Source organism: Triplophysa dalaica, chromosome 20 (assembly GCF_015846415.1).
Source record: "Triplophysa dalaica isolate WHDGS20190420 chromosome 20, ASM1584641v1, whole genome shotgun sequence".
Taxonomy (NCBI): Eukaryota; Metazoa; Chordata; class Actinopteri; order Cypriniformes; family Nemacheilidae; genus Triplophysa; species Triplophysa dalaica.
The window spans coordinates 7,382,708-7,406,419 of record NC_079561.1 but is presented as its reverse complement, the minus strand read 5'-3'; the positions used below and the strand labels follow the sequence as shown (position 1 = coordinate 7,406,419).

The 23,712-nt window shown below is 44.0% G+C and overlaps 2 protein-coding genes across 7 annotated transcripts in view; both read right to left on the bottom strand.

Annotated features, from left to right (window-relative positions):
* Positions 1-16,616, bottom strand: part of atp2b3b (ATPase plasma membrane Ca2+ transporting 3b) — a 51,347-nt gene extending 34,731 nt beyond the window's left edge. For all 4 annotated transcript variants that reach the window (XM_056732697.1, XM_056732698.1, XM_056732699.1 and 1 more), the window contains exons 1-2: positions 16,172-16,616; positions 2,336-2,994 (exon numbers count right to left, since the gene is read on the bottom strand). In XM_056732697.1, the coding sequence (XP_056588675.1) occupies positions 2,336-2,564 (229 nt within the window). In that variant the 5' untranslated portion in view covers positions 2,565-2,994; positions 16,172-16,616. The remainder of the gene's footprint in view (positions 1-2,335; positions 2,995-16,171) is intronic.
* A 3,315-nt stretch (positions 16,617-19,931) lies between these two features.
* ccnq (cyclin Q) lies at positions 19,932-23,653 on the bottom strand. Of its 3 annotated transcripts, none has more exons than XM_056732510.1 (6): positions 23,523-23,653; positions 23,251-23,347; positions 22,949-23,132; positions 22,724-22,856; positions 22,090-22,308; positions 19,932-20,711 (listed from the first exon to the last, which is right to left on the bottom strand). In XM_056732510.1, the coding sequence occupies exons 2-6, from the start codon at positions 23,306-23,308 to the stop codon at positions 20,622-20,624; spliced, it is 684 nt and encodes a 227-aa protein (XP_056588488.1). In that variant the 5' UTR covers positions 23,309-23,347; positions 23,523-23,653; the 3' UTR covers positions 19,932-20,621. The 3 variants fall into 3 exon arrangements, with proteins under 3 accessions (XP_056588488.1, XP_056588487.1, XP_056588486.1); XM_056732509.1 differs by having other exon boundaries at positions 19,932-20,106; positions 20,604-20,711; positions 23,251-23,595; XM_056732508.1 differs by having other exon boundaries at positions 23,251-23,595.
* Between the last annotated feature and the right edge of the window lie 59 nt (positions 23,654-23,712).

Genomic DNA, 23,712 nt, shown 5'->3' with positions numbered 1-23,712 from the left:
GTCATGACCATGTAACAAAATTAGTTCGGTTTCTACTTGCGCTTGGAGGAAAACTTATTGTAAGAGTATTAGCATCAGGAGCATCAGGTTTAATCACCTGTCAGCGGCGTTGTTCCTGATGACAGATGTTAGCTATTATCTCCATGCATAAAGGCAATAAGAAAGCTTTCATGTTTTCCGAATCGTGACACTGGTGGAGGGTTAAAGGTTTCAAATTGCTATTTTAATCAGTTGTTTTAGTTGTAATTCTTGTAAGAGCTTTACAGATGATATTTGATTGAAACATTTAAATGGAAAGTTTGCGATTCTGTCATCATTTACTCACCCTCATGTCTTTTTAACCCTGTTTGACTTCATTTCTTCTTCAGAACACAAAAGAAAATATTTTGAAGAATGTTGGCAACCGAACAACGGTGGTGTCCATTAACATCTATTGTATGGACACAAACTAATGCACATCAATAGGTATCGTTGTGGTTCGGTAACCAACGTTCTTCAAAATAACTTATTTTGTATTCTTCAGGGGAAAGAAAGTCATACAGGTTTAAAATCACAAGAAGGTGAGTAAATGATGACAGAATTTTCATTTTTTTGATGAACCATCCCTTTAGCCTCATACAATAAGCAGCTTTCAGGTGGCATTAGCTTTCCACAGAATTACTGTATATGATAAAAAATGTGATACAATTATAAAATTTTGAAATGAAATAAAAGTGATATAACCGACACGGTAAGTACAGTGGATGTTCTAGACATCTGTGATTGTACCGATTCGGATTGAGTTAATGTTGGGTTGCGTCAGATGGGATGCCACCACCGCATCAGGCAGCGCAATGAGAAACTAGCTTTAGTTACATTATCAAACAAAGGTCGCAAAGCACATCTGTGAAACACAAACTAATCTGCTTTCTAAAAATGAAACAGAACTACTAAACAGGGCATTCTAAAATGAAAATAATATTTTGAGTAGCTGTTGAAAGCTTGCATCCATCCATGTCCACTTATATGCCACTTTCTAGTTTCATTTTAGACCTGAAACAAACTCTCCACAAGTGTTTAAACACTCCTGGCTTGGCAGGCTTGATATGACGACCACTGCATTCTGAAATTTACTGTCATTTACTACTGTCATAACTGAGAAAAAAATCCAATCTACACCTGATGTGTAATTTTTGTCTTCAGAGGTGAAAAAGACCTTACAATACATTATCTCCTTCAGCAAAGAAGCGGAAACGTGACAACATCTTAGTCCTCTGTCAGCCACTTTAGTGCTTCGAAAGGGATGGGTGAGTAAGCCCTTGGGTGCAATTCACAACCTCACCACTAGATGCCGCAAAAATTCATGCACTGGACCTTTAACTTGTTAATGATATATTTTGAAGGTTACTTGTAAATAAAGATTTGTACAGCGAAGCCTGTTTATTTTGGTACAACAGCATCAATGCACCATTCACGTCTGCATTTGAGTACTTTCCTTGACTGCATTAGACTCCACATCCAAAACTACTCAAAATCAACACAATTCAATTTGAGCATTATGGACTGAGCCTCATCTCCGCCACTATCTGAATTGAAATCTAGAGTCATCATTGTGTCATTACAGCTACGCATTCAATTACGTCCACGAAGAGAATGGGTAGATATGCCAAGATTTGTGGTGGATGCAGACCACGGGGACCTTTAAAGTCCCTGATTCTAGTGAGTGAGTCTCTCCAACACTGTTTACCCAGTAACCCCTCTCTCTACACCCACCTCAGCACCGACAGCGCCGTCGCCTAGCAACCCAACACGACGCGTGCACCCAGAGTGGGAAGTTGGCCGAGTGAGATAGAGAAAGAGAAAGAGGTGGGGGACAAGTAGTGTGAGGAGAAGAGAGAGTGAGAGTGAGAGAGAGAAAGAGAGAGAGAGAGAGAGAGAGAGAGAGAGAGAGAGAGAGAGAGAGACTAAAAAAGATGATGTTTGGGGGTTACGTGAGATATTGATCCATTAGAAATTAAACAGAGAATCAACCTAAAAATGTAAACCCTGCCATAATTTACACACCCTCTTGTCATTTAAAACCTGTATGACTTTCTTTTTCTAAAGTATGTTGGTAACTGAACCACTGCGGTCCCCATCCACCTGCATTGGGTTTGGGTCCAATACATGTGAATGGGTAGCGGCGTGGTTTGGTTACCAAAGTTCTTCAAAATATCTTCTTTTGTGTTCTGCGGAAGAAAGTCATACAGGTATGAAATGACTAGAGGATGAATAAATGCTCACAGAATTTTCATTTTGGGGTGAATATAATATGAAATGCAAATTACATAAAGAGATGGCAGAATTTTTTTCTTACCTTCATTGGTGGAAGACTTGAGTCTATGGCAAAGGCCTTCTACATCTCCAAAGCTCTCCTCTATTTTCTGCAAGGCCTCTGGTCCTCGTAGCTCCATGAGGTTCCGGAGCTCATCCAACGTCACCCCGAAGTCACCAGCATGGTTGGCCTCTGCACTGCCTGCGCGTCGTTTGGGGTAAAACTCCACTGCGCTGTTAGCCATCTCACCCATGGTTGCTGTAGTAGACATCTTGGGTCTTTAAGGCGTTTGGTCCACAATACTTAAATAAATCGATCCGCGTTTATACAGCTCTCCCTCTTCCAGATCTTCAGATCTCCACGATGCAGTCTCAACGGTTTGTTAAATGGGTTTTTGGTTTTGGCTAGTCTCCTCCACTCCTCTCCCACCCCAGTAGTGGCACGTGCTTTTTCTAACTCTCCATCGGTGGAACGAAGTTGAGCAACAGCGGCCGGACACTATTTTGAGAAATCCAGTCTCTACCCCTTCACCCCGAGGGTCAACAGAACAACGGATCTGGACGCTTCCAATCCATCAGGACACAAGGAATGAGAGCGGGAGATGACGAAAATGGAGAAGATCGAGCGGTATATTTTGTAGAACGGGCGCGTTGATGCGTTAGGATTCAAAGGGTGTAAGATGTGGGCATTGGTGAGGAAGCCTGCAGACACAGACAGACGAAAAACATTAGTCTTCAAAGTGCCGGTGTGGGCAGAAGAGTACTGTAGGCATTACTTTGGAGACAGACTAAGCAGATAGCCGCAAGATGATGCATTTAAACATGTCGGCACATTTTTACCTTAATTCAAAGATTTGATCTTGTTTTAATTTAGCATTACACTCTTACCTTCACTAATGAGAACTGTGTCACACAAGTAAGTGATATAACACGAATCTGACAGGCACAGAAAGACTAAAATCTTTGGACACACAAGGTGAGGTATACAGTATGAAGACCGTGCGATCTCACAGATGGTGATGCATGCATGCGTGTAGCATAAACTGTATCTCTCAATGATCCAGACCACTGCATTAGCCCATAGTTGCCATGGAAACCCACAGATGCCTCTAACTCCTACAAAGCTTTGGCCTCGCTATACCCTAACACACATGCGAACACACACTTGGATATGCACAATCTTTTACAAACACGTTTACACTATCATAGAGTTCCCCTTCATAAGTTTGGCTCTGCTGTCCTCTCTTGGCTATTGGTTAGAACATTAGTATCCCAGTGATGGGTATGCTGGTGAGTATGTCTTTAAAACCTGTGTGTGCAGACAAGACAACCAAGAGCTTGCATAAGTAACATACAGGGTGTAATCATTCTTTGAAGCGCACCACCCTTTCCCCCTCCTCTTCTCTGGTGCACTGCGTGCATACAAGATGATCAGAAGGCATATACAGGCCCAGCCAGAAAGTGTGGACTGTTTTTGATTTTCCATGTTTTGGGGTTATTTTTTGGAATGGACATACAGTGAATGACTAATTTACAAAAATGCAATTCTGTTAATTTTTAGTTTCTACCATGGAATACAAATGAATTGTCAAACAAAAGGTTCACACTACTTTTGTTTTTATTTATGGTTAATTTTGCCTTTAATCATGGTGAAATGGCCCGTGTCCAAAACTAGTGATTAAATTATTTGAACGCATCAGGGCCGAGTCGTATGGTTCATTGTGTATATCAATGAGATCAGAAATTATGATTTGTATCTGTATATGGCGTGAAGCGAAAGTCATGACAATAATAATTAAAATGCAATCATTTTATAAACAATTTGCATGACTAGGGGTGTAACTATACATTCAGCAACAATTCGATACGATACACAATACCAGGTGTACAATTGCGAATGCATCACAAGAAACAGATTTTCCACAAAACATTTAAAGAATGGTATAGAATTGATAACATTAAACCATCTTTATGTAAACTTATAAAAACTGGAGAGGTCTCTCACAGAATTGTTTTAGTGAATTTTACATAAAAATATAAAAAGATATATTGCCATAGCATTACGGAATATATCTTAATAGCTCTATGATATATATCTTAATGTTTCTGTATTGCGATATGTCATGATCAGTCAAACTGATTTTGTCAAATGAGAGATACTTTTATTGACCCTGAAACAACATTTTTGTAGAAAGACCCTATCGACACACCAAACACAAACCATAAAAAATACTCCCTAACATCATAGGTAAATGAAGAGTCAATAACAATGGTGTAAACGCACATAATTCTGGCTGTTAGTGTAAATATCATTGTAACTGTAAACTCAAATTTGATTGGTTAATTGGAATGTTGCTCAATAACATTTCTCATTTGGCTCAGCATTATCTGTGAATGTTTTAATTAGAATCTTTGGAAGCAATGAAATCTGACCTTTTTATACAAATAAGTTTACACATTTGCTAATTTGACTAATGATCTGCAAACAGTTCTGTATTATTTAAAAAATCGTAAAACTTTATTTATATTTAAGTTTAAATGAATACAATTTCAATGTGGTCCCAATATGTGGGTTTCTGGCAAACAGACAAACACATTCACTACTGGGTCTATGCGGCCCCCAAATCTCCCTCACTGAGAGACTGCTTAACCGTGGAGTTCCCTTTCTGTCGGTCTCTCGACGTTGTGTCGAGAACGACAGATGGGGTTCGCCCTTGAGAACCAATCAACTCCGACTACTATAGAAAAGGCCAATGAAATTTGGCGAATGAAATTTGCATGCCGGGCTCCGCCCCCGGATATCCGGTATAAAAGGAAGCCGGCGTGCAGCATTCATTTACCTTTTGTTCTTCAGAGCCTTCGCTCATGACTACGAACTGAACGAATTCAATGAATTCTTCGTCTTCTTCTACTGCCGGATCTACGACGTGAAGCAGCGGATCGTCCCTACCTGCAGCGACCTTCCCCTGGGCGTCTCGGCAGTTCCGAGGGTGTGAGATTTATCTAAAAGTCCTTTTCAGGACTGACTGAGCATTCTCCAGCGCGGCTGTTCTCTTTGGTGCGGAAAGGAATGGATACGATCGCTGCATTAGGTGTGTGGGCGTCCAGCACACTGAAGCAGCGTTCGTTGACACATCTGCCCGCACTGCGGGTAGATTGTCATTCAGAAGTTGCGGTCACGGGTGGCTGTCTTCCTACGGGAACCAGCCACCATTTCGTCTGCTACCAGGGCTGTGACATCTGTGGCTACGGCCCTGATGACCACCCACGTTAGCAGCGTTAGTGACATGGGGAACTCTGCGAACGTAAACCCGCCAGCTAAGTGCTCACGGGCCGATCGCACCCCGATTCGCTTTTCTGAACGTTCCCCAACCGGCGGTGGCATACCGTCCGGATTCTCACGCACACACATCGAGAACGACATGTCCCGCTGTTCTCTTGGGTGCGGCAGGGGACTGACACGATCGCTGCATTAGGTGTGTGGGCGTCCAGCACACTGAAGCAGCGTTCGTTGACACATCTGCGCGCACTGCGGGCAGATTGTCATTCAGAAGTTGCGGTCACGGGTGGCTGTCTTCCTACGGGAACCAGCCACCATTTCGTCTGCTACCCGGGCGGTGACATCTGTGGCTACGGCCCCGATGACCACCCACGTTAGCAGCGTTAGTGATATGGGGAACTCTGCGAACGTAAACCCGCCAGCTAAGTGCTCACGGGCCGATCGCACCCCGATTCGCTCTTCTGAACGTTCCCCAAACGGCGGTGGCATACCGTCCGGATTCTCACGCACACACATCGGGAACGATGTGTGACGTAGATGAGATGTCGCTCGCAGCATCGGAGGGAGACTGACATCCGACTCTGACGAATCCGAGCTCCACCCCCACCGGTCGAGTTAGGAGGAAGCAGAAATGTCATTCATGCTAACCCGGGGTTCCGGAGGTGCATGAGGAGCTGTGTAAAACTTGGAGCGCTCCAATCTCGGACCGCTCCAGTGAAAACCAGCTCCACCTCCCTTACTTCCCTCGATGGTGGGGCAGCCAAGGACTGCGTCGAGATCCCCCAGGTGGAACGTCCGCCCGCGGTGCACCTGTGCCGCGGACGGCTACCACCTGGGGGGAATCGGCCACGCCTACGGTCCAAGGCACGTAAGACTTCGGCATCACTGGTGTCGAGGGCTTGCGATGCCGCGGACCAGGCTGCCCCCTCTCTCTTCGCCATGGTCATCCTGCAGGTCCGCCAGGCCAAGGCGTTGAGAGAGCCCCGCGAGGGTAAGGCCGACCTGGGTATAATGCAGGATCTCCGTGCCGCCGCTGACAGCGCTCTACGGGCGACTAAGGCGGCGGCACGGGCCCTGGGTCGGACGATGTCCACGGTAGTGGTCCAGGAGAGACACCCCCGGCTATACCTTGTGCAGAAGAGTGATACCAAGGAAGTCCGCTTTCTTGATGCACTCATCTCGCAGGGTGGGTTGTTGGTAAAGACTGTCGAGGACTGCGCTCAGCAGTTTTTGACGGTGAAGCAGACAGTGGCAATTAACCACATTTTTCTCACCGCGACTCGGCCGCCTGAAGGCCTCCGAGATCCCGCGTGATGTCTGCTTCCCTGCAACCCAGGACCCCTTCGACATCGATTCCGGTTCCTGTGCCCCCACAGGCGGCACCCCGGAAGCAGAGGTCGAGGGGGAAACCTCCACCCCGTCAGCAAACTTCTCACGAGAAGGGACCCTGACGGGAAGACTCCAGGGAGAACAACATCGGGACCGAACCATCACAGCCACGGCTCTGATCGGTCGGTATGTGACGACTCCTGCCTCGTCACCAAAGCCGGGCCCTTTTCAGGGCCTGGCGCCCACTTACTCACAGAGTTTTTCGGTCTCCCCGGGTGTACTTGCAGCCGATCCCACACTCCACTGGACTGTGCTCGGCGAACCGACCTCATGCCCTGGCGAGGCGTGAGGTCGTACACATACGACAGTTGTCACCACTCTCAAACCGACAGTGCGTGCCATTGTCCCGCCAGGCAGGTAAAAAGGCGGAGCCATCCTTCCCTCCGGGGACCCCCAGCGACAGATGGTTAGCTCCGCCAGCCGACGAACCACCCCCCGTGGAAATGATGAAGCAGACTGCCCCCTTGGTCACCCTGTACAGTCCCTGGGAGCTCAAGAGCTGCCCACACTGTCTCGCTGGCTAATGCGGGTGGTCCGTCTTGGTTACTCGATCCAGTTTCCCAGAGACTTCTGGCAAAACAGGCATTGAGTTCGTCCAAAATCAAGACGTTCAGTGGGTCACAACCTGCACTTCATCATTCCCAAGAAAGACGGCGGGTTGCCATAGGTCTGTGTACCCTGAACAAGCACCTTCACGAGTTGCTGTTCAGATGCTCACGCAGAGACGCATCCTGACATCTATCAGGTGTCAGTATTGGTTTGTGGCAATCGACCTGAAGGACGCTTACTCTAATGTCTCGATCCCCTCGACACTGCCCCGTTCCCATGGTTCGAGTTCGAGGGGTGGGCATATCAGAGTCCTCCCTTTCGGTCTGTCCCTGAACTATCTCGCCGACTGGCAAACACTCGTGAGATCTGTTCTGTACACAGAGGGACCTGGTGCTCCGGCATCTAGATCGATTGGGATTTCAGGTCAACCGAGAAAAGAGCAAACTCTCCCCAGTGCAGAGCATCCTCTTTCTCGGTATGGAACCAAACTCTGTCACCATGACGGCACAGCTGTCCGCAGCACGTGCCCAGTCAGTGTTGGAACTGGAGGCTCCTGGGACACATGGCATCCTCCGCGGGGGTAAGACCCCTCGGGCTGATGCACATGAGACCGCTTCAACACTGGCCACAGAGTCAAGTTCCGAGGACAGCGTGGCACACCGGCAGCAGGCGCATGGTGATGACGCCCTGCTGCCGACGCACCCTAACCCCTTGGTCTTCCATGACCTTCCTCCGGGCGGGGGTTCCCCTCGGGCATGTCACGAGGCACGTCGTGGTGACGACGGTCGCCTCGCTGCAGGGGTGGGGTGCAGTGTGCAACGGGCACGCAGACGGGGCGCTGGACGGGCCCCCGTCTGCGCTGTGCAATTGCCTAGAGTGGTGTACGCTCACGGTAACTAACACAACTTGCCCGACGCCTCCTCCTGTGGAGTTAGCAGGTGATCCGCTCCCGGCGGGCCACACACATCCCAGGCAGACTGAACCAGACAGCCGACACGCTCTCTCGTCAGTATACGCCTTGCGGAGAGTGGCGACTCCACCCCCGGTCCAGCTCATTTTGGGTGTTGTTCGGACAGGCACAGATAGACCTCTTTGCCTCCCATGACACCACCCATTGTCTGCTTTGGTACTCCCTGACCGAGGCCCCCTCGGCACGGATGCCCTGGCGCACAGCTGACCACGGGACGGGCGGAAGCACACCTTCCCCCCCCCAGGAGCCTCCTTGCACAAACACTGTGCAAGGTCAGGGAAGAGGAGCACCAAGTGTATTGGTTACACCACACTTGTCTAACCGCACTTGGCTTCAGAGTTGATGCTCTGAACAGCGACTCCCCCTGAACCATTCCCCTGACAGAGGACCTGCTCTCTCAGGGGAAGGACACGTTCTGGCATCCCAGATCAGACCTCTGGAACACCCATGTCTGGTCTCTAGACAGGACGAGAAAATCCTGAGATGGCTACTCCCCCTCTATGGCTGAGACCATCACCCAGGCTAGGGCCCCATCTACTAGGCGGTCACACGCCTCTAGACGGCGCCTCTTCTCGTCCTGGTGTCTCTCTCTCTCAACGAGAAAAGACCCACTGAGGTGCTTGATCAGGATTGTGTTCCCCTTCTCACGAGACTGGAGACTAACATCTCCCCTCCAAACTGAAGTGTATGTAGTCGCTATCGCCACTCATCACGACTCAGTTGATGGAAAGTTTCTAGGGCAACTCGACCTGATCACCAGGTTCCTAACGGGCGCGAGAGGGCGGAATCCGCCTCATCTCCGCTCCATACCCTCTTGAGAGCCCCTCAGAGGTTCCGATCTTCCTCACCTGAGTAAGACAGCCCTCCTGTTGGGGCTCGCTTCCGTCAAGAGGGTAGAGGACCTCCAAGCATTCTCTGTGTCCCCGTATTGCCTTAAATTCGGCCCCGGTAATTCTCACGTTATCTTGAGACCCAGGCCCGGATACGTGCCCAAAGTTCCCACTTCTCCCTTCGAGGACCAAGTGGTGGACTTGCAGGCGCTCCCCACTGGGGAGGAAGACCCAACCCCATCCGTGTTGTATCCTGGACCGCACGCAGAGCTTCAGTAGCTCTGACCAGCTCCTAGTTTGTGTTGGAGGACAGCAGAAGGGGAAGGCTATCTCCAAGCAGAGTCTGGCGCACTGCGTCGTGAATGCCGTTACGACGGCATTTCGATCTCAGAATCTCCCATGCCCATTGGCAGTGAGGGCTCACTCCACTGGAGTTTAGCCACCTCCTGGGCACTGGCAGAAGCACCTCTCTAGCAGACATCTGTAGAGCTACGGGTTGGGCTACGCCCAAACACCTTCGCAAGGGTTAACAACCTTTGCGTAAACCCGGTGTCAGCCCACGTCCTGCGTGGCGGCATGTAGGACTGGCATCCGGGGGGGCGTATGCCTGCGAAAGCACCTCCCCACCCTCCAAGAGGTTGGGTCAGTGTGCTATCTACCCTTTTCTTCTTACCCAAACACATGGCTAAGAAAATTGGTACCTCACCAACCTTCCTTCTTACCCAGACACTGGTTAAGAACAGGCATTCCATCCATCACTAAGCAAGCACCTCCTGGGGGTTGGCTGGGCAGAGCAGCCTTTCCCCTTAGGCCGGGAAACCTTATGACCTATCACAGATAGTTCTAACCGGACCTGTGCTATCGGACGCAGTAACACCCCCACCGTGGGCTGTTCCGTATGTTATAGCCTCATGACAATGGTTCCCACACATGGTAACCCATGAGCTTCCCCAGGTGGACCTCCACCTCGCGGTACTACCCAGTCCGCCCGTTCCATGCGTTCTCCTCCAAGGACGAGACCATATCATATCTCCACCATATTCCTCCCCACGGGTAGGAGGTGGCCTCTGCAGCGCTTCTCTGATTAAGAGTTGCGCTTTTCCCGGTGTAAACCCGAGCCGGACGGCCTCTCGCCTGTAGAGAGCTAAGGCCCCGTCCGTGAAAGGTTACCGGTCAGGGCTGTACCCATCTTTCTCCCAGAAAGCTCTGGAACCCCCCGACCACCAAACTGGAAGGTTACAAGTTTCACGAAAGCGTCGAGCTGACACGCCCAGGCTTGTTACCGTCGCTTCGCTGAGATTGTGACGCGATACAGCGTTTGTGGCGTTTTCCATAGATAACCCCATCTGTCGTTCTCGACACAACGTCGAGAGACCGACAGAAAGGGAACGTCTTGGTTACGTATGTAACCTCAGTTCCCTGATGGAGGGAACGAGACGTTGTGTCCCTTATGCCACAAACACGTATCGTATTCTGCTGCAGTCGTGAGAGGATCTCAGGCTCTTCAGAACAAGAGGTAAATGAATGCTGCACGCCGGCTTCCTTTTATACCGGATATCCGGGGGCGGAGCCCGGCATGCAAATTTCATTCGCCAAATTTCATTGGCCTTTTCTATAGTAGTCGGAGTTGATTGGTTCTCAAGGGCGAACCCCATCTGTCGTTCTCGACACAACGTCTCGTTCCCTCCATCAGGGAACTGAGGTTACATACGTAACCAAGACGTTATGTTCTGTGCGAAGAAGGCAGATGGTCTGGAGAGTATGCTGAATATTCATATTGATCCATGTTTTCGCGAATCTTTCAGCGAGCGTGCCCCAGTGCCATTCGGCAAGACACTGTTGATAGTGCACTGATCCTTCCCAGGTCCCCTAGCCCAGACAGCCCTGACTGCTGGTACCCAACCCAATCTGCTAAAGTTAAAAGGGAGAGACAGCGGGCCTTAGCATTACATAAATTGTTCAGCACCTTATGTAATGTGTCTAAGTAACCAACAGAAAAGTGCTCGCGCTCACACCCGCTCACACCCACTCACAGGAGCGCAATCGCACACGCACACACACACCCTGCATACTCCCTTCTAAAGCTGGAGGAAACTCAAACCCATATTTAAACATTAGGACCGCAACATATTCACAACAAGAGCTGTGAAACAATGCAGGAAATGACATAACAACATAAAGGTCTGCTGCACAAGAAAGCAAGAGATGAAAGCAAGCACGGGTTGATGAGTCAGTGTGCTGTTCACTTCGTTCTGACTACACAGAGTCAGAAGAACACGGAGTCGGAAGCAGATGAGACATGCTTCTGTTCACTAATGCGAATCTCAATATTGTATGTAGTGTGTTTAATGTTTAGTACCACATATTCTGCCAAATCCCACCATCACTGATCATAATCACCTCTAATCTTTTCTATTCAATTCAATTGCATCTTTTTCCATTTTTTGTCTATTGTTAGTTCAAATCTTCTGACCAATTAATCTATTAAATTAAATTAATTCAATGAAAATTTCCCCAAAACAGTAGTAAAAAGTAGGGGTGGGACGATACCAATTGTTCCTTTAGGATCCGATTCCGATAGGCTACCTGAATTGTATCAGCCAATACCGATCCCGGTCCGATACTAGTCCTGCTTTTTCCTGATCAGTGTAGAATTGCATGTATTTTATTGTATTGAACCAAACTATAACGTATTTATGAAAGCTTAAACATAATAATATATGTATTATAATGTGGTGCAACAATTTTTTAAAAATAAAAACACTCATAAAGAATAAATAATTGTTTTTTTTATAAATTATGTTTATGCTTTCCTGTGGCTAAATGGTTAGAGCATGGCGTTCGTAAAGCCACGGTCATGGGTTCGATCCCAGGGGATTGCACATGTATAGTATAATGCAATGAAAGTTGCTTTTAAACGACTCCCAAATGTCTAGATGTAAATATTTACAAAGGATTAAACCAAATTGCCTGTTTGTGACATTTGAATGTCATTTCTTACCTTAAAAACCGAAACAGCTTTTCCTCACGAAAGGTCTGCACTCTGTAAAAATTTGCTAAAAAAGATTTCTAACTCACATTTCATGTCTATTCCTTCTCATGTGGCAACTCCAGTACCTGTGTAATAAGCAGGATAGTGTACAAGCAGCCGGCTATTATCGCAAAATAAGCCCCTTCACGGTGATACAAGACCCCCGCTTTGTGGCTGCCTGTACATTATAATTTACTAATCCTGTATGTTACTGTTAATATATACATGTGTACATTGTACACATGTGTCGTGACAGTAAAGTGAATACTTGATTAACTAGTTGTGACAGTTTTTATGGGAAGAAAGCACATTTAGCCTCAAAACATCACTAACTCCCAAATTAAAACACCAGTTAGATGGTGCTTTTGTGGCTGAGGCTGATTGAAATAGCCCTGAAGGAAAGAAGCCTCAGAGCGTACACAAACTGAATATGAACAGACATCACACATCTTAACAGATTAGATTCCTGACGCTAATTCACTAGTTTCTTTAGTCAGAAAAAACATTTCTTCGGTTCCATTTCTAAAAACGGAATAAAGAGAAATGAGGGAACAAAAAATGTCATTTCATCTCCATGTTGCTTTGATGTGAAAAAACAGACATCACTAGAGTTATTTTTGTGCAAAGGCAAATGTAACTACACTTTACAGAACTATTTATCAAGTTGCCAAGTGGCATTTAGTTCTTTTAAATTTATTTTCAGACCAAAAAATAAACAGTTTTTCTCATGAGCAAATCTCAGTGTTGAGGATAAATACAGCACAGGTCTGCAGACCCTGTCAATCATACAGAAGCAAGAGAAAACGCTTCTGCTTCATTTATTCCGCATTAAATAATAATTTTATAAAAAGCAATATCAAACAAAATTTCAACACTCATTCTTTCACAGATGTCTGCTTACAACACTTACTGTATAAACACGCTTGTGCAGCTACCTGCTGGTACTATGTGATCTGGGTCCAAAATGAACAAACAAAAACAAGTCAAAAGATAAAAAAACATTGTCTTAAGGACAATAGATTTGAATACAAATGTGATGCAAATATGGATTTTTTATTTTTAATGAATTGAAAGTAGAGTCATGCAAACACAAACGTTTAGTTACAATGCAGAAATCCAATAGGCTACTATTATAACATGAAGGAAAGGTTCCAATAACAGAGGGATTATCGATATAAGAATGAAGCATTCAACTGGTCACACAGTATGATCTCAATTTGTTTCGAAGTAAACCCATTCATTATGGCTGGTAATATCTCCTCCGAGTGCACAAGTATTTTAATATTTGTTCAATTTTTGTTCAGTTTCAAACGAAAATGAACACACCTTGAATCCCTTCCTTGTATGCTCAACTATAAAATTCACGTTCCTCAACAGTGAAACGCGAATCTTCTCATTTACGATGATGCCTTGTCTTCTCCTGTTGGCACAAAACCACTCACCGCATGCTAAGTGAGCATTACCTCCTCTCTTTATAAGTTCATAAGTCCCCCCCAACACATGCATTCCATTATCCTCAACCTTTGTCCATCTGTTCTTTGCCGTTTCATATTTACCTCCTCCCTTCCACCTTCACTGCAGTGGCCTGTATACGTTACACTGGTTTCAGGGTTTCAAAGCCAGACATGGACTGCATTGGCGTAAGAGCCTGTAGGCAATAACAAAAACTCATTGCCTTGGAATGCAAGTACCTGTCCATGGCCCAGGCGATTGTGTGAAGTTGCATTGCCGTGTTTGAAGTTAAATGAAAGAGGATAACATATTTGTTCTATTTATGTGGGCTCAATTTAAAGAAGCTGGAGACATTTTTATTTGACAGAGATGTAACCTCCACACCACGGCCATTTTTATGCATCATGCCTTGGTCAATTTCTAATGCAGTATCATCTCTGACACTATGTGCCAAACAGCAAGCTTCTCTTTTTATCATGTCTTATAAATACAAATATCTAGTATGAGCATGCATATCACAATTGTTCTTCAGTGGCTTCTGGGTTTATATCGATCTGAAGATTGCAGCTTCTCAACATTTAATTTGCAATCTGTCAGTCATGTCACAGACAATGATATACCACCAAATTTATTTGAGTATTAAGAGGGTTCTGTGGCAGAATTAGAATTGAATGTATGTGATTTTCCCTCAAAGTATTGATCACAATCGCTGTTTGTTGAATCCAAGGCAACAGACATTGTAGTGAGATTAAGATACATACAATTCACCTAAAAAAAACTCCCACAGAATGCTTAAATACATAACCATTCACCAAGTTAATGCAGATGTTTTGTCCAAACATCTTGTGGGTCAACTTTCCTCATCTTTGCAACGACAGCATTCAAACTAGGGCAACCCGGACAAAGAACTGGAGCACAAACAACCACTTTTTGTAAAACACACGAACACTGCAACTATGGTTAACAAATATGAAGTTCATCATGAGCAAAGCAAAATCAAAGCAGTAACCTTGATTCTAGATATCAAAGGTAAGTCTATTTAGTGTTTTTAAGAGTAAACTGTAAAGCTATTGACAAAGAAGTATAGAAAATGGTAACTGAAATGGGTTTATAGCACTATTAGGTTACTTAGCAAATGATTAATTGTGCATACTGACCTGTAGATATTGTACATGTGCAACTAGATTTGTAAAGAATTGTGAAAACCATATTTATAATGATCATTCTTTGAAAACACCTCAATGTTCAACCACTATATTGGTACTATGATTTCCCATGTCTTCAATTTGATACAAATACTGAGAAAAGCAGTTTAAAATAAGAGATTGTTAGTGGTTTTTAGGTCTAGTGAATGTGGGTGTTTCAAATGGGTCCCAGAGCAGTGTTGCATTCTTAATCGCGCCGAAATGATGTAAACCCACACGACTGGGATCCTGGTTTGACGGTCATACGTAAACAGCCAATCAGAATCGAGTATAGATTTACGAACTCAATACACGGTCACCGGGCTGTCTGAGGCATGCGAGACTACAACTACCCCTCCTCTCCTCGTCCCACACCCAGCATTACTCGTGCACCTTGCGGTAGGAAGAAAAGGGTTCCCAAAGAAATTTTAGGCAGAGAGAGCACCCTTGAGCAACTCGGACTGGCAACTCCACACACATCGCTCCGTGGTCCCTCATCAGATGCTGGTCAGGTGTGTCTAAAATAAAATGACCTTTACTGGTCACCTTCAGGGAGCGAATGGTCGTTAAGCAAAACCAACGCGAGAGAATACCGACGAACGAAACGCATTTCTTCTTGTTTTGTAAGTCTCGAAATGTTAATTGAATGAATAGCGCGGATGTCCTGCTCGTGAGAGGTTGGTGCGACACTCGCATCCGGAACAAGCGCAATGCCCCCATGCGCAAGGTGACCAGTGTGGATACCAGTTTGAGAACTCCATACTCGAATAAAAATGCTATAGACAAACAGTGCACTGTATAAACATAACATCAAAAATATCAATAAATTGATCCTCACAGCATCGCTGTTTATAAGTAGAATGAATTGTTAATTTTCTATTTAGGAAAATGTGAGAGCACTCAAAAATTATAACTAATAAACACATCACGATAAAAAAAACATAGACGACGTCTTTGTGAATCATATTCATAACGTGGCTTGACAGTGTAACTAATATATTTTGCGGCCAGAGCTTCAATGCAGTAGTTTTAGTGCATGACAGTTATCACTAATCATAAGAAAATGGCAAATGATCGGCATTTGCAAATCATGCATGAACAATTTAACAGTAAGAGAGATCGGTCTCCAAAAATATGCAATGAAAACTGTTACCATAGAAAGCACATTACAAATCGGTGTGAAGAGGCACTCACCAGGCCATGCTCCAAGGACATTGCCGCGGTTTGCTGTGGAAAGGGAAAATCCTGGATGCGCTTCAGAGAAATACAGATGAGCGCATCGACAGCGACTGAATTCACTCACTTGCTGTTATCAAGTCGTCCTCTATCACACAGGTGTTCAGTTTTGTATTAACTACGGATGGAGATTACGAAAATAGGCTATAATAGTGCAGTTGTTGCCTGGTTAGATGGAGGATCCGCAGAGGGAAAAAATTGAGATGGAGACACCGAGATGACTGCCCCGAACACAGTAAAAATGTATCACGCCCGTGGATATTTTATTACGCTTATTCTTCAGAGTGTAAATCAAAAGCGAGGCGATGCAATATTTGGATTTTCTATGCGATGTGTGATGAGTGCCCCCTCGCTGAGCTGCGCGCTGAGGACCGTGGACGCAGCATCCGCGCGGGCTGCTATGCGCGCGGATGGAGAGGACGGAAGGGAGGAGGAGGGGGTGGAGGGGGGAGATTCACTCTCTCTCCCCCCACCCCAGCCTCCGCTTCATCGCTCAAATCCCTCCCACTCCGTTACAGTGCGATCACGTCAGCTCACGCACACATACCCAGAACAGATAGCTATCGTTGTGTCGTGTGCGCCTGATCGACAATGAAATTTAGGGCAAGGAGGGCAAACGTTGCAGGAGGCGCAAGAGCATCCCTGACTTGCAATGTTTACTCTGAAGGTCATGCGTACGTGCAGAATTTGCACGCATAGATATTAATCATGTTGTTATACATACATTATGCATGAGAGCTCAACACCAGATGCAAACTCCACAGCATCAACTGATACGCAAATAAATTGATAAATACTGCAGAACAGTTCAACTGTACAATTGGGATTATAAATGATCTCGCTGATCCAAATAGTATTTTTTTCACCAAGACAACTGTGCATCTGATTAAAATCTGTACTGAAATCCTCTCCATGTCCCTGATAGGTCTGGCTTTCCCATTGTTTTCAATTCATAAATTCAGACGCCCCATCACACCCACGCAGGTGTAATGTTCTGCCTGTCTCCAAGCATACAGGGCTCAAATCTAATAGCCCTAATGCAGGAGGCCTTTCAGACCAGCGAAAGAAAGCTTTTATGTGCTGACGAGTGCTCAAGTGAGCCTCTCCTGTAGCCTTCATGTGCAAACACACACAAGCGCTAAATGCTCTTCACCAGATGTTTTTAGACACGAGAGCTTGTAGAAAATATATATTTTTTAAAGATTTTAAAAGATCTTTTCTACATTTTTTAGACTTACTTAATCAACATGAACAAACCATATTCCCTGTCCTTCCTTTCTTACGAAAAAGAACATGCATGCACTCTCATCTGAACGCTGGATCTGTTCCTACTGCAACACACTGGCTGCTCACACTGAAATATTTGTTAGGCACATCCTGTAAAGTAAAGGGAAAGTTTCAGATGAGTAGTTGTATCTATAATTCAGAGGTGAGGGTTTAGGAGATGGCTGTTCCTCAGGGAGCTGCCATGCATTAGCCCTGCAGGTAGTGCAGCTTCTGTAAGCCCTAGCCAAGAAATGGCGTCTCGCTGTCAGTCAAAACGCAATCCGCCCAATAAAATGTTACATCCCGATACCCAAGTGTCTATAAACAGCAAGTCATATCTCTAAAAAATAGTTCCTTTCCAAGGATGCAGCCTGGCTTCTGTTGCATCTGAAGGCTCTGTGTTCAGTGATAAAGATTAGATTAAAACTGAAATCACCATTTCACAGTTATTTCACCAGAAAGATTTCGCTTGCAGCATTCATGGACACGCACCTACCCATTTTTGGGGTAACTGGGTTTAACATCCCTACCTTTCCTTTGCTGTTGTTCTGTAATTACACATGTACACATTAGAACACTTTTATTTAGCTTTTCTTAAACACCCACACAATTGAACATCAATAGTTTGTCTCCTTCAGAGCTGATTGATTTGGCTGCAGTCCCAACATTGACTTAAGTTCAGATTTCAAGACTACAAAAACACTTTTTGCTGTACTTCTATTATTTTTGTAAGTCTTACACAGAGCAAGCCAAAGTAGGTATTTAGTGTTGAGATTTTGATTTACAGTAGAACAACCTTGAATGGGAGAATAGAGAGCTGAGTGTGATCTGTAAAGTGCCTGAGAGATGAGACTTGAAGAGGAGGACTCCAATGATGTAAGGTAGCTTGCTGTTACTTGATATGGTGCGGATAATATCTAGCAATGTTGGACACAGATTTAAAGTCAAGAGACAAGAGAGATGAGAAAGGAGGATGGTTAGAGTCGCAATCAATCCTATCCTTCCTATTCCCAGCACTGTATCCCATAGTGAGGGCCATGCTGATGTTTTATTGATGGAAGAGAATCCGGCTGCACATGTACCCTTTCCATTATTCATGATGCCCAGCATTAGGGCCTGCCTGCTGAGAGATGTGTATGTGTGTTTGGGCGTTGTGTGCGGAGAAGGAAAGTGAAGCAGGAATGTTTAGATAGGACTTCCATAATCATCTGCATTGCATTCAATTATAGTGTGAATAGTCGTAACTAAAACAATTCACACAAAGACGTTGTGATGATTGTAATATTTTATGAGATGTATGCCGGTTTCACAGACAAGGCTTAAGACTAGTCCCAGACTAAAATGAAAGTTTGAGCTGTCTTTACTGAAAATAAATTGCCCTGACATATCTTAAAATATGTAATTGCCACAGTTTCGTCTCAAGATGGACACCAGTAATGTTTTTGGCTATGGCATTTTAATAAAAGCGACTTAAATATACTAATTTAACCAAGTCATAGTCAAGGCTTAAGCCCAGCCTTGTCTATTAAAACAGGCCGTAGTGATTTAAAGGGATGATATGACAAATGTTATCGTTTGTTTTATATGTAATTTAATGTGAATACACGATTTAAGGTAAAAAAACTTTGTATTTTTAAAATACCGTGCATGTTTGTATCTCCTCTTTCCCCGCGCCTCTCTGAAACGCGCAGAATTTTAACAAAGCTCATCGCTCTGAAAAGCGAGGTGTGCTATGATTGGCCAGTTAACCAGTGCGCAGTGATTGGTCTGCAAGCCTGTGACGGAAATGTAACGCCTTTTACCATGTTTGGAACAGCATTCACCAAAGCAATTGTACTGACAGGTGCGGCCACCTTACTTACCCAACATTTGGGCGGTCTTAGTCAAATCATACTACGAACTGATGTAGATTTGTGGGGGTGTTGTTACAAGAGGCGGTTCAGGCAGGTCTGGGTGAGCATTCGGTTTTAGATATAATGCATCTTTTGTTCCGACACTTTAATTTTTGCAATTTTACGTGTCTAAAACATGCATGGGCAACTTATAACACACCAAAGATACAGAGAAACACACAATTGCGCCATATGATCCCTTTAATATAGAAAATAGGCTACAGAACATTAATCAGTTTGTTCAATTCGAGAATCGAAAGATTAGCAAAACGTTGCAATGCTTCATGAATTTCAACACAATTTTTAGTTGTACGCTATATGGGAAACAATGTGTTAACATGTTAGCAAGGACTAATTTAGTAAATAATGACTAAATTGTATTTTTTTCCGACTGTTATTATCTTACGTGCTGAGGTTGACAGGTGCACTATAATGGAGTTTTACATTTGTATGTTTCAAAGGCTCCCTCTCCAATAGCAGTTTCCATAGTAACTTATTAAGAACCACTCTAAAGCAATGTCCTGACATAACTAAAACCAGAAATTTCAGAACATCACAGATCAGAAAAAAGCAAAGAAAGGCCATTTATTGGTGCCGTTTAAACAAGGTTTCAGTAAAAAAACAGTTTTGAAAGACTGACTTATGTCTGCGATAAATTTACAGTAATAAGATATGATGTAGTCTGACTTCTAAAAAAAATGTCCACAGTAATTCTGTTTCCTATTGGGACAAGTTCTGTAGGGAAAGAGAGAAAGTAATTAAAATTTTAAACAGCAACAGCCCAGATCTAGTCATAAGTCAGCTCCGGAGACAGACTGGCATTACTTTTGTCTCATTCTACCTTCAACCAGCAACTCCATCTCTTGTTACTCATCTCCCTCCATTTTAGGGGAAAAATAGCGCAAGGTAGGAAGAAGAAAGTAGGTCGGTGCCTAGTAATTGATTGATGCGATGTGGCTAAACTCTATTTTTCACACCGCCACGCTTCTACATCCAAACCAAATCTAAATGCTCCTCATCATTCTTCAGCAAACACAGTCATTCCTGGAGAGGCCTTTGAAACTGCCACGCTTTGTGATGTAATTAGAGATTAGAGCTCATTAGGTCACATCACAACATCAGGTGATGCAGGATCCGGCTTGTGTTAAACCATCATCAGATCTCAGGCAGTTAGACAGTCTCTCTGGAATGCGGACACCGGGGAATGTTGGCTGCCACATCAGTTTTAATACCTGTTTATTTACTTTCTCTTAGGTACACTTGGCCTCCATGTCGTAGAGCTGCAGCAATTCATTCATGATGGTCTCAATCTCAGCCTTGGTGATGTCTGAACAAAAAACCTGCAGAAAAATGAAAGAAAACAGCTTAGATGAAGATCCCACACTTTTGAACAAACTCTTGCAGTTCATTCAATTGGCGTAGACTAAACAATTTAGTCATATTACACTTTTTAGTGTAATCCAAAAGAGTCTATCATCAAATTTCTATATTTTTAATTTTCAAATTTCTATTTCCGGTGATATATCATTTTTAACAGAAAACCTAAGAAGAGTGAGAAAGGCGATGCGAGTCTAAAGCAGATGGTGGGGCACAGAGTGTTTAATGAATTTTATAATAGTACTAAAAGCCGGTTAGTCTCAGACTACCCACCCACAGACTGCTCACAGTTCAATCGCTGACTGAACATTTAATACCAAACATGATAAAAGTGTCTGTAATAACTAGTTCGAATGTGATTGGCGGGCTTGATGCAGATTCTAGCAATAAGGGCACACAGGCTTCTCATTATTCACATAATGTTTACAGGGTACCAGACCGAATACAAAAAGTGCCGGAATAAAATGCATTCTATCTTAAAGCGAAGGCTCACCCAGACCTGCCTGAAACGCCTCGTGTAACCACACCCCCACAAAACTACGTCAGTTCGTGGATATGAACCACCCAAATGTATATGGAAGTAAGGTGAGCATACCTGGCAGTACGCTTGCAGTATTCGACCAATAACTACGAACTCTTTAACTGGCCAATCATAGCACACCTCGCTGTTCAGAGCGATGAGCATTGTAAAAAATCTGCGTGTTTCAGAGAGGCAGGGCAAAGAGGAGATACAAACATGCACTGTATGTGGAAAATACAGCGTTTTTAACCTTAAATCGTGTATACACATTGCATTACATCTAAAACAAACCATAATATTTGTTTTAGCTGTGTCATACGACCCCTTTAGGCAGGCGGTTATTTTCCTGAATAAGCTGCATTGTGGTCCTTATGTTAAAGTCTTAAGTCTGAATAAGTAGGACTACAAAAATTATTACTTTACTTAATACGTAATACATCAGCAACTAAAGAAATCTTATAAATTCTTAAAAAGACACACAATCCTAAGATTCCAAAGCAAAGCATGTAGCTATGCCTGAGCTATAAAATGCTTCTCAATTCTTTTCAAATATTACTTGGGGGTGTCACCAAGGGAACACAACTTGGAGAACAATGCTATTTCTCTCAGACCAAGCAGAAACCATCAGGTGCCCCTATTGCCATGGGAACAACTTGCTGCAATCTAAAGGTTACTGCAATTGTTGCTCTGTCGATGCCTGATCTGATCTGATCTGGCCCTAGAACCAAACTAGTGAACATTTATTCTCAGTGACTCAGTGCAGACACAACACAACTGGCATGAAATGCTGCCTGAAGATTTTATGAAACCTTTTAACATACCTGCCACCACTCTAGTTCACCCCTGGGAAGCTGCATGCCATACGTCTGAAGAGAGAGATAGAGGCAGGTGACAGCAAGGTGTTGAGGATTATGTCGGACACACATAGAACCATGGTAACTGTCTTTTAACACAGCCAAGGCTGTTTCAGCAATTGGAGTTCGAGACCATGCGTGGCGATTCAACAGACTCTTTACAGAGAGAAGGTAGTGCAGCAGGTACTGAAGTGACAAACAAAATAATGTATATTAGAAGTTGCAAAATACAAACAAGTATAGTTTAGAAGCATACTGAAGTTGCCAGACAAATGTTTGTAAAATGAACCATCAAGATGCTTGATAAGATTTAAAGATACAAATTTGCTGTTATGGTTTCTTTAAATCAAAGAAAATCTTACTAGGCACATAAAACATCTTGGTTGGAAACAATTGAACATATGTAGGTAAACTCCTAATGTTAGAAAAAATTAACACATTATTATTTTAGGAATAATATACAAGCAGAAATAACCACAAATCTGCGTTGTTTTACAAACTTTACTTCATACAAGACTGCCCTACACCAAAAACATTGCTTATCAAACTAAATTCAAAAAGCAGTAAACACGTCAAAGAAGATATCCAATTCAGTCATTACCTTGTGTGGATGCTCAAAACACACTTCAAAGTTAAGTTGTCGGAGAATGAGGAGCTCACATTGCACTATACTGTCTCTCAACTCCCAAAACTTTCCATCCAGTTCCAATGGATCACTTTCTGGATGAAAATACCTGAAACATAAGAAAAAAGAAAGGGGGAGCTACAATGTGTCAGCTCAGAAAAGTGTATTGTAATAACACAATTGACACTTGATATCCTATACCTGTGACAGACATTGATGATATCTCTTGTTCTGAGATGTTGTTCTTCTACTTTGCCAGCGAGGTAAATTGCAGACATGGCCACAAGGTAAGGCTCATAGACCTGCAAACTTGCAGACTGGAAGAACTTGTGATACAGCACACATGCTGTAGCCATTGGCACGGGTCTCATGCCTAATTTTACACCTGTACATATGAAAACACAATAGATGCCTCCGTATAAAAACTTTTAGTATGAAAATGTCATTTGATAAAACACGAAAGAACATCCTTGCAAATCTGACAATTTGTCGAGTTACTTTACCTGTTTCGACAATAAACCGGCAGACTCTAAAATGTTTTTTTGATTCATCTTCAGTCATGCTCGCTCTAGCCTCATTCTCAGCTCCAGATGTTGACGCCTGCATGTCATTCACAAAATCGGTGACAACAGCGTTAAAAAGCTGACCAAACGCAAACACTACGTCGTCTATTGAAAAGTTAAACTACAGACGGCGGCTAGTTCAGCAGACTACCTAAAAAACTGTTTATTTACAAAGGTGTCAATCAACGTATACAGGTTGTATTTATGTTTACAATTTTATTGTTGAGTGAAGTCGTCTGTTCTAAAACAACGCTGTAAATGTTCTGTTCCGGATCTTCTTCATTGCTGTGCAACTAAGCGCTCAATTGTTCAACAGCGCCCTCTACCCACTGGAAGACACCTTCATTACAAAAAATAAATGAAACGCTTATTAAGCAAAATATTTAGATTTTTTTATATTAC

Bases quoted from the DNA above. Each gene is read 5' to 3' on its own strand.
- ccnq (XM_056732508.1), bottom strand. From the start codon at position 23,353: ATGCAGGCGTCAACATCTGGAGCTGAGAATGAGGCTAGAGCGAGCATG. The intron at 22,857-22,948 runs GTATAGGATATC...CTTATGTTTCAG, and splicing joins ATCATCAATGTCTGTCACAG to GTATTTTCATCCAGAAAGTG. The intron at 20,712-22,089 runs GTATGTTAAAAG...ATTTTTCTGCAG, and splicing joins GTGAACTAGAGTGGTGGCAG to GTTTTTTGTTCAGACATCAC.